Below are 15,730 nucleotides of genomic sequence, written 5' to 3' on the forward strand. Positions count from 1 at the left end.
GCCGCGGTGGCTCGGTCAGCTAAGGCATTTCGCTGATGAGCACAAAGTAGCGGGATCGAATCCCGGCTGCGGCGGCCGCATTTCGATGGAGGCGAAATGCAAAATACGCCCGTGTGCTTGCGTTGTAGTGCAAGTTAAAGAACCCCAGGTGGTCAAAATTAATCTGGAGCCCTCCACTACTGCGTGCCTCATAATCAGAAGTGGTTTTGGCACGTAAAATCCCAGAAAGAAGAAGAAAAGAAGAAAGCGCTTGTTTTGGTTGTGTTGGTTTGGTCTCGTTCGTGCTTGTTTTGATTGTCATGGTTTGCGATTGTTTATTTACAATGACCAGTCTAAACCGAGACGTCCCGATGGAAAGGTTTTTGGAGACGGTGTGCCATATCTGATACTGTATGACAAGACGGACCCCAAATACAACGATGCGAATGTGACACCCAGTACCTCATTCTCCTTGTCTTTTGAACACGGCAGCGCTGCAAGAGAAGGGAGCACACCAACATGATTATGATCAGTGGCAACGACTTTGGTATCAACAACCTGCCCCTCCCCACAACTCTGCTCTTCTCGCCCTCCCTCTAAACTCCCTCGTAACCCCCTCATCTTCGACGGTCTCTGCGCCTTCTGGCTCGGCGCCAGCTTAGCCCACTCTCTGAATTTTCCTTTTTTGCCGTTATCGGGAAGCGAGCATTAGTCATCGTGGGCCATTTTGAGGTCCTTGCTTGCTGTGTGCTTGCGCGCCGTGATATTTCAGAACTCGCACTGTTCGTGCATCGTGCTATGGGGCACAAATACTTAAGAACAAGTCCATCTTTTAATTCGACCAAATTTTCGTGTCCCTTCGAGTTCGAATTATCTATATTCGACTGTAATTGTTTTTCTGAGTAGTGTACTCATGGCTCTCATCAGGAAATGCAGTTTGTAGATTGCATTGCAGCAAACTGTTTTATTCATATGATTACTTTCCAGCCTTATCAATGATCACTGTCATATATCAAGTCAAAGTGATATGTGATACTCTTGCACTTTGTTTTGTCAGGGTAAAATGCTGCCATTGTGACGGATGCATAAGTAATTTGAAATGCACAATGATAATAAAGGATTTTAAATATCCTCAGTGATTCCACCCCTGCGCCAACTGTGCCAAAAGGGATTTACTGCGCCATCCTGATACAATCGATGAAAATTGTGCCTAACTGCGCCAAACAGTCACGGATTTGACGGCGTCTATCGCCGACAATTGCACCACCGGGGAATTAAAACGTGAAACGTGATGATAGGGCGAGCCTTAGTTGCAACCTTAGTTGCGAACAGGAGACGAAACAGCACTAGCACGTGCGTCCTGATTAAGCCACAGTGCCACGCACGGTGCCGATGCGGCATCTGCCTTGCAAGCTGGCTCAACAGCAAAGTGCGGTTTCTGCTTAGGCTCGTGGCTTCAAGGTTAATTGGTGATTCATCGGCGGATGTTATCTACTCCGGAAACGCAGCTAGTGCAGTAGAACCCTGCTGATACGTTTTTCACGGGACTGTAAAAAAAATAAAATATATATATATAAGAGCCGGGAAGTGCAAGAGCCGAGCAACAAGAAAAATTGAGAAATGAGATTAGTGTCGAACTGCACACAATATTTCTTTAATTCTTGCGTGTGACAAAAAGTCGTAGTTTCGCCTGAAAGCCAAAGTATCGATTGCAATTGCAAATTAGTAAACAGCTATACAAAATAAGGTTAGTAGTTTTATCGTCCGTATAAACTTGTAAACATTCGCTTATTAACTATATTAACAAGCATGGTGTCAGCGCACACAGGCAAACATGACAACATCACACTCGATTTCAGCGCTGTCAAACGCTGGCGTGAGGAAGAGTCGCAGCAGCAGCGAGCGAAGTGACCTTCGTGTCTGTCTATCGCTTCAACGCAAACTGAGCGCTGAGAACACATAGTACGCACAAAGCTACGAGCCGCCGCCGCACCTACACTGCCCAGACACTGCCTACAACGCAGATCGCTTTCAAGATACGGGCCGCGCAGTACACAGTTGATGCCAGAGCGCAACGCCGCCCGCTATCCCTCTCTCCCCCTCGCTCCCTCGCCGGTGCCTCGAGCGCGACGGAGGAAGGCGCTTTTCTTTCTTGCATGCGCGAGATTTAGCCCCGGTCGTCGGCTCCCCTTGCATGCTTTCATTCTCACATACAGCATACCGCACGGCGACGGCGTTATCGCCCTTGGACTTTATATGGAACATCTATGCGCCATAACCAATTTTAGGGCCCAAACGTGTCATCGACACCATCTTTAGATAGCAAATACGGATCTCAAAGGCCATGCTTTTGCAGGGGTAAGTCGAAAATACGTCATAGGTGTCGCCCCCGGCACTTTGGGCGGCCAATCCCATCGTCAAGCCACCAAGCCAAGCGACATAAAAAGTCAAAATGGCCGCTCGGGCTGGTGCGGGCTGGCAGTTCGCAACGCATGATTGTGGGAACGGTCCCACAGTTGTGACACAGCAGCGGGGTTACCAATGCATTGGGTCCTATGGGAGCTCCGCGACCGGCCAAAAACGACGGTAACAGCGGGGTTCTACTGTAGCTTGTTTGAAGCGCAGCATGACATGGTATTATAATAACTGCATGCCGCCAATGTGTCCATCATCTGGGAAAACTAGCAATATATGAAACAATATCAATTTGTGTGTGTGTTGCATGCACAGAAGAGCATTTTTTTTCTCCACGAGATCTGCAATGGATGGAAATGTTTACCAAGCTTCTCGTAAGAGCGTACAAATTATTCAGGTCTTTGAATGTAAATTGCAACTCGCTTTTTGAAATACTTCAGGATGTGAAAAATCAGCTGCTTCCAAATGCCAAATTGCCTGCTCCAAAGTGCTCCAAAATGAAATTTCTGATGCTCCAAAAATTACTCCAAATCAGAAGTCCGCAGTAGCATCACTGTATCCTGCTGCACTGAACACAAAATCCAACAAAATATCTATATTAGCAAGTTTTCTGTGCCACTGATGTTTTTTAACCCTTTGAGGCTCACTGCCATACATGTATGGCTGCATCGAAACGTATGAGAAAATGTACTTTTTTGGAAGAATCGGCGTTGCTCCAGAGGTACTGCAACCTTTCGTAACTTCTAGAAAAAATTCGTATTGTGCTGCAGCCTATCGGCTTCTGCCAGAACTTCTTTTTTTTTATTCGCTTTATGTTGTCTGCCACCGTGGTAGTTAGGGAGCATTTCCATTTCACCTAGCTTACTGCTGCGGGCTCACCCCCGTGCTTGAGCACTTTATATTTGGAACTCTCATGCCTGTTGTTTCCAGTTAAGGGCATCAGGAAAACTGATTTGTACCGTGTTTCGTATACCGCAATATACTCACCCAAATGTCTCTCCCGCTGGCATGCGATTACCTTGTTTACAGGCGGGTGCTTGCAAAGCAACAATGCTGCCGTTGGTGCTCTTTTTGTCTTTTCTGAGACACGCGAGAACTCGCAGAACCTAATCTAGAGATTTAACGTTTTATTTATTTATTTATTTATTTATTTATTTATTTATTTATTTATTTATTTATTGTACCCTCAAGACCGAGGTATTACAGAGGTCATTACTGCAAGTTAGTTTCTCATGCATTTAGTTTTTCTGATAGGTGCGCACCACTGAGCTTGCTTACGGACGCTCACATAGTATGCCTCACTTTCGCCATGGCCACGCGTCCCTGTGGCTGTATTCTGTAATGGTCCATGCCATTTTATATTCTTCTGGCCCTTCGCCGTTGGTTTGAACCAATGACGAAGCAACTTATAAAATTTGTTGTCCATGATCTATGGTTAACTTCAACTTTATTTTCGCATTTTTTTCTCCCTTTCTTACAAAGAAGAAAAAAGAGATACATACATACTTACATACTTTTATGTTGTGTTTTTCTGTTTGTGTGAGATGAGTTCTGGTCGATAGGAATATTTTGTACAATCCCGTCAGATCACGGAGATTTTTCCTTTGCATGTACTTGTAGTACTCACTATGAGCATATTCATGTTGAGCCTTCAGGCCAACAGATGTCTGTTTTGTGTACCACTTTCAAACTGAGTGGTGATATTATCAGTTACTGCTTGTGCTGTGTCTCCCTACTGCTCTAGCCAATCAGTGCATCCTTCCAGCAGTGTGCTACAGCAGACGCTGTACCCCTGATGTGTTTGTGTGCAGGTTGTGAGTGACAAGCACGACGATGTGATGGCCAAGCTAGGTGCCATCCTGGCCCAGGGCATCCTGGATGCAGGTGGCCGCAATGTAACCGTTGCGATGACTTCTCGCACTGGTCATGTGAACATGGCTGCTGTTGTAGGCATGCTTGTCTTCACACAGTTTTGGTGAGTACCCATTCATGTTGTTTGCCACTGGCCACTCTAGGCAAAAACACAACTTTCCCAGTCTGTTGGTGTGGAGCGTACTAATTCAATCATGTGGAGCATTGTGAGGCATAGTATGTGCTGCTGTCACAAAGAGTTAGAAAGCGTGCACTTGCAACCAAGAACTGCTTTGCCACTGTAGAGATGACTCAGGTATGAGGGAAAAGCAAAGCTGCCATCAAAAGAACATGCCGAGAACACTTGATATTGTCACGGGATAGTGACGATGAACACAGTTACACAACACAAGTCATGAAACTAATTGCTTATTGGGTGAACCTGTGCCCAGCAAAACAAGTAACACGATGATAGCGGCGAGCATACTCGTCGATCGCCGAAATCTGGTCTGTGGGTCAAGCGCGTCGGTTTTCATACATGACTCGCCAATGGTTCTAGCGTAATTGCTGGTGCTCGCATACCTTCCAGAAATTACAACACTATTCGCGTCATGCGTACAATCTGATTACACAAGGTCCGCTGAGAATCAATGAAAACGTTTGAGTAGGTTCCAAATCATGCAGGTGTGTCTTGCACTGAGCTATAATTATACTTTAAGCGGTTAGAGGGTGAAATGCGGTCGCTGGGAAAAATATGAACAAGTACATGTTTCAATATTAGATAGCGCATTGTGTTGTCATCTCCGTCTTGTCCTTGTCCGCTGGCGCTAAATATGCTTCCATTTAGGAATGCGCCTTGTGACCAGGGCCTTCAGGACAAAATCCGTAAAAAGCCTTTATGTAGAAGAGAACGTGTAGTCACCCCATCTTCAGTGGTCATATGCCAGTTTTACATATTTCCTGAAAATAAAATCAAAATGTGAACATTCTTCCTATTCTGCTATAAACGATACCACATGTGCCACGCTTTTTCATAACCAACCCACAGCAAAGCAGCCCTTCTCACTATGTGTGAGGAAGTGTGGTGAAGAAATTTGTACAGTGTAGACCGCTTATAATGCAAGTCGCCGGAGTCTCGAATATCCGCACTATAAGCGGTACCACACTATAACCAAAACAACTATTTTATTGCGAAATTGACACTCCAGGCGCATTTCTGCCGCCGCTGTCACCGTGCTCTAGGTTCTGTATTCACTTACGAAATAAATTAACAAGCACAGTATCATGCGCGAACAAGCAAACATGAACACATCTCGCTTGTTGACCGCGGAAACGAACTGTCAAAACGCTTGAGTGACGAAGCGCGGCGAGCGAATTGACCTTTGTGCTATCATGCCTCTTCGCTTCAACGCAACCTATAAGCGGCGAAAACAGGGCGCACAGCGGGCTTTCCCCGTCGCAGATTGCTTTCAAGATAATGCCAAGGCTATCGTATCGCCGAAGTGGATCGTCGCAGATTACGTCCTGCTTCGGTCCACTGAAACCGTTCCGCATTGCTTTGCTGGCAAAAATCCTCTCCTTCTGTATGTGCCAGTCCCGAACGCAAGTTTCGGATTCTCCGAACGCCCGTGATGCGGCCCGATTTCCGTCCGTCTCTGCACACATGAGCACTTTCCTTTTAAATGCGACATCATGATGAACTCGGTACTTCACGCTGATAGAGCAGACGCAGAGAACGTGAAGACAGATGGTAGACTATTGCCTAAGCACGTGTACTGCAGCGCATGGAGGAAGCTACGGTAGCTAGGCTCGACACGCGTGCAAGGCGGCCATTTTGAAATGCCGACGGCTATATGGTAACGCAGATTTAGGGTCGTACTCGATTCTAATGCACACGCAATTTCTGGACCTGTTTTATCGGAAAAAAAGTGCGCATTATATTCGAGTAAATACGGTATGTGTGGCTTGAGAGGAGTGTTTGCCGTCTAGATTGACTGCCGAACTTCCAGGCAGCCACACTGTAACTGGTATTTCGTGTCCCGCAGCTGCACTATAAGCGATACGCGTATAGATAGTGCTATGGGAAAATTAACGGGAGTCTGAAAAGACCGTATTATATCCGGTCCTGCGCTATAAGCGGTTACAAGTAGTCTATACTGTACTCCACTACTTGAACATCGCCTAATGACTCCAGCAAAGCTGCTACCGCCGGAGCAGTGGCAGCTAGTAGAATGTGACACATCATTTATCGAAGTCGCAAAACATGCGACAGACACACACATTCAAATGCACTTCTTAGAACTAAAGTCTGAATACTCTTGCCCTGAATTTTACCCAGACGCATCAAAGCCACATACTGGTGTGTCTTATGTGGCAGTCGGTTTGTCCTTCTCGGTATTTGATGTACACAGTGGTCCTTTATGAAAAGGAACACGCGAACGCTTGGCCTGTGCTCTGAGGAGGCTGCTTGGAGCGCCACCAAGTTGCAGCAAGAGGAAGCAAGTTCGCTTGTGGCATCATTTATTGGTGGCCAAAATAACCAGACACGGTTGCTAGGCAAGCGCCTGCTGGAATCCCTCCGACATCAGGCGGATGCGCAATGGGTGGGGCCTGCAGCGCAGCGTCTACTGCTAGCAAACTGCGCTCAGTTCACTAGCACACTGGAAACGAAATGTCAACGTATGCCCGCTACACTCTTAAAACATTTAGACTCTTTGTGGCTTATCTTGTCCCTCAACGATCATCACCATCTATCTTGCGCGCCTTTCCTTTCTTTAACGCTGCTGCGCGCCTGGTACTTCCATGGCATGAACGACATGCCCGTCATCAGCGTGACATAGCATTCTCGACAGGAAAGTAGTGAGCGCAGAGTTTTCAAGAACAAACACAAACAAAGCAGATGATGATTATAAACTGTTTTTAAGTGGTACTCTTGCTTCGTTTTATCCAGTCCGTTGTGGATGTTTGTCGCTTCTGTGCAAATCGGCGAGCAGCCACAAACGACGTCATCTCACCTAATGACCTTAATTCTGTGCTTTCGTGCTGCTGGAAAAAGTTCATTAGGGAGTTCAAGAAGGCATCTGCCGCCTCTCAGGTCATATCCTGTAGGACCCGTATGATGACGCGAGGTCACATTCTCCTGCTGAGAAACGGCACTGGCCAGGAAAAGTTTCTCCGCTTTTTTCTTTTTAGTTTGTTTTTGTTTTTTACTCTTGTTTTCGCCTCTGTCCACCGACGATGTGCGCCGCAGGCCTCCAGTGGGCTAGCCTCCAGAATCGGTAGTGGTGGTGCTCTGAATGTTCGTCTTAACCGAAGAGTACGTCTGAGGTGGTTTGTTGTAAGCGGACTTTTTTTTTTACATTGAGTCTATGAAAAATCAAACAAACATTCCCATGTTGTTCCTGAGTGACTCAGGAACATGAACCAACCAGACTTAGATGAATTGTCAGGCACAGCCGCCGCCACGCCCATGGCTGCGTTGGGCAACGACCTTTTCCAATAAGTTCGGAGAAACCGATACCTGGCTTCGCTACAGGTGTTGCACTAGCCGTATAAGAGGCGGGTTTATCGTGAGCAGAAACAGTGAATTTCGATAAATAAGAAAGGTTACTATCATCATCATCATCATTGACAGAAGCTGAACCCCCCTCAGAAAAAACCTGGATCTGACCCTGCATTCATCAATCAATCGTTTTCTCTGCACGACGTCCCGTTGTTCTCTGGAGATTGTTAACATCCCTAGTTCTTTTCCTGTTCTGCTGCTGCATTGAAAAGCGCAGCAGCCAGGCATTCTTCTGGCAAACGAAGCTCACTTAACTTGCAAAGCATATGTACGCCGTGGCAGCACAATTGACTTGTCGCAGGCGAATGGCGGCCAAAAAAAAAGGAAAAAAATGCTAAAACAAGTTTCATGATGTCTCCTTGATGTAAGGGTCAGCTTATAGGGCGATTTCGCATGCCGCATCCAATCAGCACACGGTGCTGATCAGCTACTGTGTGCTGGTGTGGCGACAGCGAGGAGGAAAGAGGAGCATAGCAGTGAGGGTGCGGCGGCAAAGATCTAAGAGTGTCGCTACTTTGCAGAATAAAGGGGCTTTACACGCTGCATGTTGCTTCAAGTGAAAGTGCACAATTGTGAAATCATTACCGCTTCTGCCCTGCTACTGTGTGGTCTGCTGTCAGAAATGCAACTGGGTGATCGCTAATGCACTGTGCTCCATTCATGTTGCAAAATGGGTATGGTAGAGGGAAGATTTGGTAGATGGTTGCAAAAATAGTGACTGGCATATTAAGAAATGGAATGAATCTGTGGGTCTGAGTTCTGAAATCGCTGCTGCACAAGGACTGCCTGTGTTTCCGGCAGTTCACGATCCATGGCTTCTTGAGGATAAAAAAAATTTTCTCATGTGCCAGTGCTGTATCCCTAACCTCCAAAGAACCCCGGAATGTTGACAAGAGGGAGTATCGCTCATTACACAGTGACAATGAGAGTAGTGCCACTTCCTGGCATATTAAGTTTCTCGCACGTCGTCTATTCACATCCACCCCAACTCACTCAAACTTACGCTGACTATATCACCCACCTAAGAAAATAAGTGAATGGGTGCACTCCTGAATCAGTGCGCCTTAGCATGGGTGATGGGCTACACCGACAGCACATGAATGTTCGACGCTGAACGTTTCATGATGGACCGCAGGAGCAAGCGAGTGAGTGGTCATAATAAGTTGTTGCTGTAGCTATTACAAAGTACAGAACATCTACATTCCAAGCCTTGTGAGCGGCAAGAAAAAATCTACTGCAACTGAGCACACCCGTAAGTGATTAGGCAGAAAATAAACAGATAACTGACCACATCGACGAACGTTGAGTCGGAAACGTGACAAGTCGCTGCATCAAAGTGATTGACATATTAAAGAACGGATAATAAAACACACTGAGCTTGATTTAATTCAGAAACAGAAAGTTTGGACAGTTCGGAATACATTTCTAGCTTTGCTTCTAGTACGAGCATCGTGTACACTGCTTCCACCATTTGGACAACGTGTAACGAGCTCCGAAAGCGCTTAAGTACTCTCTGAAGCTGTGGCCAAAGCTTCATGTCGTCCACCCAGTCACCATGTATGACATCCTCCGAAACAGAGGTTTGCTGAGCCACACCGGGGTGTCATGCACATCCATTGTAAACACAGAGGAAACGGAGGCAGCTGAGGCAAGCAGTGGCCGCAAGACCACGTGATCAAACATGACAGCGCCCATGAACGTCTGTAAAACCACCTAATGGTTTTAGTATCCTCAAATTGTCTTACAACTTTGTTGCTTCGCTGTTGTGCACATCACCATGCAAGGGCAATAAAAATAATCTCGTCTGAAGCAACCTGATGATCCTACAAGTGCACTATCACTCACAGTGGCCTAGCTTGTTTAATTGAACTCGTTAACTGTTTGCATTTCACAGTTAATAAAAAAAAAACAAAAAAAAACGGAGATGTATGTGTAGAATTGGTGATGTAGAGTGCCCATTAACTTGTTACTTTACTTTTGTTGTACTGGAATACACTTTTTTAAACCAGTGCAAGTGCCACTAAGAATGAGGTATAATTAACTTCCGCATCAATACTAACAGAGTAGGCGGAACGCAAGCGAAACAGACAAAAAAAACTCAAGGAAGTGCCAAAACAGAGACTGTGTGGCCGAGTGCCAACACCCGCTGAATCTTTCAAGTAAATATGAACGTTGTGCGCATTTCGTACAAAAATGAGCCATTTGAGGGCAATACGTATAAGATCAGTTCACTGCAATCGGCACTTTTCATTATCAGAAAACCGGGCCAAATCATTCACAGCGGAACGCTGCTGTGTACATTTCACTGCATGCCATCGGCCACCCATCCACACTAACACGGCGAAAGGGCTGCCACCTCTAGTTCAATCTCGCGGCGAATAGCACACAGCTTCGACTCTAGTGAGATTCCATCGTTCGATTCCAACCCATAATAGTGGCACGGAAATTACGCACATCTTTTGGGCATCTGCATGTATTTTTACCCTTTATGAAGGGGCAGAACTGCGGGGGAAAATTGGGTTTCACATGGTTTTCATAAAGCTTGTTTGAGGTGCAAAAATTTTAGAATGATCAGGTTTTAGCCAAAAATGAAGGACACTGATTATCAGATCAAATTGTGTCTTCTGCAGAACTTTAGGAAGACTGTCAATCTTTAAGCATTCGCAATGGTGGGACTGCTACGCCAATAGTGCCAAGGTGCTGCATTTGCGACTTGCTGCGGCCGGGCTGTTCCAAAACATGGAGCACACTAAAAGAGTTAAACCTAAAAAAGTAATAGTGTATAAATTGCACTGCAAAATTGTGATCTTTTATTTGACTACAGTTCTCCAGATTTGGAGTGTTCTGCTGCAAATGCGAACTTCTTACCCTGTTTACCTGCTCTAAATATAAAATTTGCTCCTCCAAAAGGTGCTTTAAGGTGTTCCAGCAGTCCCACACCTGGTAATTGACATTCTGTTTAAAACATCCTGGCTGTATGCTCCTACAGATGTGCAAACTGTCAGCGCTTTTGTTTTGCATATGCTTTTCAGCTTCGTTGAAGTACAATAGCATTTGATACATAAAAGAAGACAAAATTTTTAAAAGAAGTATTCATGGGGGTAATATTTGATTCAAAACAACCAGAAAAACCAAGTGCAGCTGCATTCACTGTTGCCCTTTTCTAGTGTCAGCTGCTGCAAACTCATGTTTTTGATAAGAATACTTGTTCCTTTTCGTGAAACTGCCTTGGCACATATGCCCAGCCCAGGAATGCAGCTGAGCATCTTTTCTGTTCAGGTACTGGTTCCCTCTGGCGCACTTCTTGTCGCTGGCCCTGAGCCCAACCTGCCTGGTTGCCCTGACGGGGGAGCTGCGCATGCCACGGCTGCAGATTCGGTCAGGGGCCAAACCTTCGACCTTTGCCTACCCACCACCACTGGAGGAGAAGAAAGAGCGGGAGCGCGAGAAGGTCACCACGGCGGTGCTTTCCATCACAGCCAAGGCACGCCGTCGGGAGGCACACACCTCTGGCAAAGAATCGCCCACACCTGCGGCAACACCTGAGACCATGGAAGTGGATGAAGAACCTTCTACTAGCACTACAGCAGTAAAGAAGGAGGAGACACCAGCTGCTGGCACAGAAGAGGCTAAAAAGGAAGGCACTGAGGCTCCTGCTGGCGCTGAAGCCAAGTCTGAAGCCAAGTCTGAAGCCAAGTCTGAACCCAAGTCTGAAGTTAAGACTGAAGTCAAGGCCAAACCAGAGCCAAACTTTGAGCTCCTCTCCAATCCAGCAAGAGTAGTGAAACCACAACTGAAAGTGCTTACCATGCCTGAAGGCTCGCGCTATCGGCCCATCAAGGATGTGAGTTGCCACATTTCATTACTTAACTCTTTACTGCAGATCTAACAACGTATATGTAGCATGGTACAAAAGTTCCATAGAAGCCAACAGGCAATTTAATGGCCAATTGTGGGCCACCTCAGCGCCATCTATATCCTGCGGGGCCAGCTTCTGAATGGAAATGACACTGTTTCCAGAAAGGCGTATGGTTATGCACAGGACTTTTTGCTTCAAAAAATAAGCATGTTCTGCCCGAAGCTTGACACACCAAGTCGCCTGCTCTAGCTGTAGAACATAGAACATGAGTTGAGGTAACCCTGCTGATGGAAAGATCGTTAATCGTATTGGCTAGAACGGGCCCTGTTTTTCTCATTAAACGTGGATTTATATTTTTAATTCTTCACTAAAAGTAGCAAAAAATGACCTTTGGCGCCCCACATCGCAAAAACATGAACGTACTTATTAGGTCTACCTTGTGACCTTGTACTGGTGTGCGCTGTTCCTGGTCTTTTAATTATATTGACCAACTTACAATGGGCAGATAAGCCTTCGTTTGCAGTGAGTAGAAAAGTGGCGCTGCCTTCGCCTTCGTTCTTGATCACTTGGCTTGGCTCGTCTCTCGACTGAATAACGGCAGTGGGGGCCAGCCAGCCATGACGTAGGCGTTTACTTGGGAAAAAAAGCGGTACAACTACAAGAAAGGTCTGCGCAACAACAGAAACTTATTGTACCAGTCTATTTACCTTTAAATGTGGTTGGAAAGGTGACAATATAGGTGGTTAACCACATTTGCAATCCCTTCAGCGAAAGCAGGACGATGGGCGGCTTTAACAATTTGCGAGGCGGGCTATCGGCATTGCCCTCACTTCTAAGCGTTGCTGGAGGAGGGTCGAAAAATTCTGCTTACAAAATATCCACGCACTTTTGGGGTGTAAACACTACCGAGGGTGAGCTTTTCGTTGCGCCATAAAAAACTGGGTCCATAAAAATCGGCTGTCAATCGCTTTAAGGTGCATCAGTTCACAGCATGCCAGAATGCAATGCTCCGACACATGCCCCCAGGCTGGAAAGAAGTCCAATGTGGATCATTCCATGCCAAGTGTGCCAGACGTGTTCCCAGTATAGTTTTTATGAAAAAAAAAAAAATGTCTTTTCGCATGATGTGCTTCTAGAGTTTGCTCAAGTACATGGTACTATTGTGAGCAATATGAAATGGAACAGAGGAGCGCGTGTCAGATAGCCTCGAACCCTGCTATGGCGATACGCGGCGGCCGTCGTAGAAAGCAATGTGGAAAGGGGGACGCTGTTCTACTAACTGTTGGTACTCCCACCATGGGGTCTGTTTACACAAAGTGCAGAACTTCTACTCGCCAGCGCACCGTGATAACTGTTTGGTATTGCGGTTACTGGTAACTTTGTGCACCCGAAGCGTGGCCAATAGCACTCTTTTAAGGGGGGACATGGGTTGTGGAGATTATGTCCTGCATCTTATGGCCAATTCTAATGAAAATAATCAGGCTTGCTTAGTTTTTCGTGCTGATTTCAAATATGCAATAATTTTTCTTGTAGGTCCATTTGTTCAGAAGATACACAAATCTGTCGCTCTATTGTTTCAGGAGACAATGAAAAAAAAAAACTGCTCAGTAGAAAGTGAATACTATTTCATAGCTAGATACTATAATATGCAATAAATGCAATGCTGCAAAAAAGTTGTCAAATTAAATAATAATTAGCCATTTTGCAGGTGATCAAATTTATTTCCTTGTCCTATGGCGACCACAACGAAAGAAAATTATTAAAATAAAAATATACATGTGCAGAAATTTGAAATTCTGCTCTCAGCACTTTGTAATATGCAGATTAGGCTTTCTGCTAAGGAAAGAATTATTGCTCTAGCTGTTCTAGATCATGAGATATCACTCCGACAATCTGGTGAAGTCACCCAAAAACAAGTTTTGAGAAAAGTGAGAAAACATGCAAAACCTTTTTATTTGCAAATTTACAGCTGGAACAGCTCAGTAGGCACCAGACATGTAGTCCTGCTGACTTCCAGCCCCTGTGTGCCGCTTTTTCGGGGACTGGCGCAAGTTTTCTGTTGCTTTGCCCACGTTCAGTTCGGCGTAAAGTTCGCGAATCGACCGCGGGCGTCAGCTTCGCCTTCACGTAGCTCTGCCACGTTTTTGTGTGAAGAGCCCGACGGCTGATGTCCATCAACGAGAAAATGTCATTGAACGCGGCCTGTCGGTTGCCCGTTGCCTGCATGGCACGCGTAGCCAAAACGTTCACAGCAAAGGAGTTCAATTCGCTCGGCACTATCAACGCGCGGCGAGCTCCACACCGACGTAGTCTCTCCACAGTTTGCGCACATAAAACGCAGCTTCACAGCGAGTCCGTATTCCCGCTCGTCTCGGACGATTTAGAAAGCACCACTGCAGTTTTTGCACGTCGCAAACGTTAATAAAGTGTTCACTGCACTCAAATCCACAATCGTAAACGTAGTCCCATCAGCCGGGCGAAGTGCATCGTCGGTACTGTCACCCACGAACTCGCGTTTCTTCTCCCGTCGCTGGAGCGGAAGATAATGCCGATAGATTCGCTTTGGCTTTCGCCGCTTCCTCCTTCAGCTCGGAGGGTTGCCGGTAGATCGTATCTTGCCGCGAGTGAAGGTCGAAGGCTTGGCGGCAGACGGACTCTGAATCGCAGCAGCCGCTGCGGTCGTTAGGCCTACTGTTGCTGCATCGACGATTTGGGCATCAAACGCTGAGGTTGTGGCGTCCTGGTCGTTTTGCGGCGTCGAGCAGCGCACATTGCAGTTTTAGATGAGCGTCCGTCGCACTTTTTTAGCACCAAACTTGTGCCGCGTGCGAAATTTGCGCACCGTTTTCGACAACGCGGCACGCTTTCTCGCTGACACTGGGGCAAGATGGCGCGTCTCAATGCGCGTCTCCAAGCGCGCAGCAGACGATGGCCATGCCGTTCCGCCAATTGGGAGGCAAGCTCAAGTCACGTGCGCCAAGTGCCGAATAGGAGAGCGTTTTAGTACCTTTTTTTGGCGCGCAGTTTTTAAGTGGCCAATAGCTGAATGGGGCCCGTTCTGGCGGGAATTTGAAGGCAAAAAGCGGCTCTTTCAAATGAGACCAAGATGTCCGCGCTAGCCCACGTGGAAGAGCAGGCGCGCGTTTCGAAAATGTGCCGTTTCAGCGTCAGTTTAGCCTGAAATTCAGCTAGTACATGTCGTATAAGGCATCATTGCGGCTAAAATATTGACATTATCGGTATGAAATTAACAATATAGGTGCAATAATAGCTGTACATTCCAACAATGCAATTTAAAAAAAATTGAGTTTTTTCGCGATTTTTGGTCGCCACAACCCGTGTCCCCCCTTAAGGCGTAAAAAAACTCATCGCGTCGATTGATATACGAGCCAAGGTCTAAAAGTTCCGTCATACGGTTGCACAAAGAACAAAAAATAAAAAAAAAACATGAAAGAAAAAATTAACTCGCTGTAAGTTACTGCGGCACATAACCATCTTACTGGCTTTCGGCAGCCAGTGAAACGCCTTAAGCTGCCGTTTTCGACAAACGCAGACGCGGTGGGAGTGCCAACAGTTAGCAGAAAAGCGCTCCCCTTTCCCCTCTGTTTTCGCATTCGCCTGTTCCCTTTCATATTGCTCACGATAGTACATGGAAAATGGTTTGTGAGAAAAATAATATAAAAGAGGTATTTTAGTGTGTAATGCTGCAGAACTTCATGTGCTGAAACGAACAGGTTTGTCTTCAATATGTAGTGGTGTTTATTGGCAATTTAGATTGGAAAAGTGCTTTAAGAGCTGCAAATTTGGATGAAAGTTTGCCTAATTGACTATCCTTTATTTGCAAATTGACTATTGATTTATTCATTGTACTTAATTTTAATTGACTGTCTTAGAGGTGTACTTTAAAATAAAAGTTTCCATGCTTCACTTGTCGGGACTTGCCTCGACACACCGAGCCCCGCTGTTGGCGCATGCCTGCGCATCAACCGCAGTCCGGTGCAAGCTCGAGGAAACAATAGACAACAACCACGTGTACACTCGGAAATCATTTATTACGACTGCAA

General features: G+C 46.1%; 1 protein-coding gene across 1 annotated transcript in view; it reads left to right on the forward strand.

Moving 5' to 3' along the window:
- LOC119443046 (26S proteasome non-ATPase regulatory subunit 1) overlaps positions 1–15,730 on the forward strand; it is a 64,042-nt gene that overhangs the window by 40,587 nt on the left and 7,725 nt on the right. Inside the window, exons 22-23 of the mRNA XM_037708179.2 lie at positions 4,206–4,369; positions 11,087–11,651. Coding sequence (XP_037564107.1) covers positions 4,206–4,369; positions 11,087–11,651 — 729 coding nt within the window. The remainder of the gene's footprint in view (positions 1–4,205; positions 4,370–11,086; positions 11,652–15,730) is intronic.

The sequence above is a fragment of the Dermacentor silvarum genome, chromosome 2, assembly GCF_013339745.2.
Source record: "Dermacentor silvarum isolate Dsil-2018 chromosome 2, BIME_Dsil_1.4, whole genome shotgun sequence".
NCBI classification, from domain to species: domain Eukaryota; kingdom Metazoa; phylum Arthropoda; class Arachnida; order Ixodida; family Ixodidae; genus Dermacentor; species Dermacentor silvarum.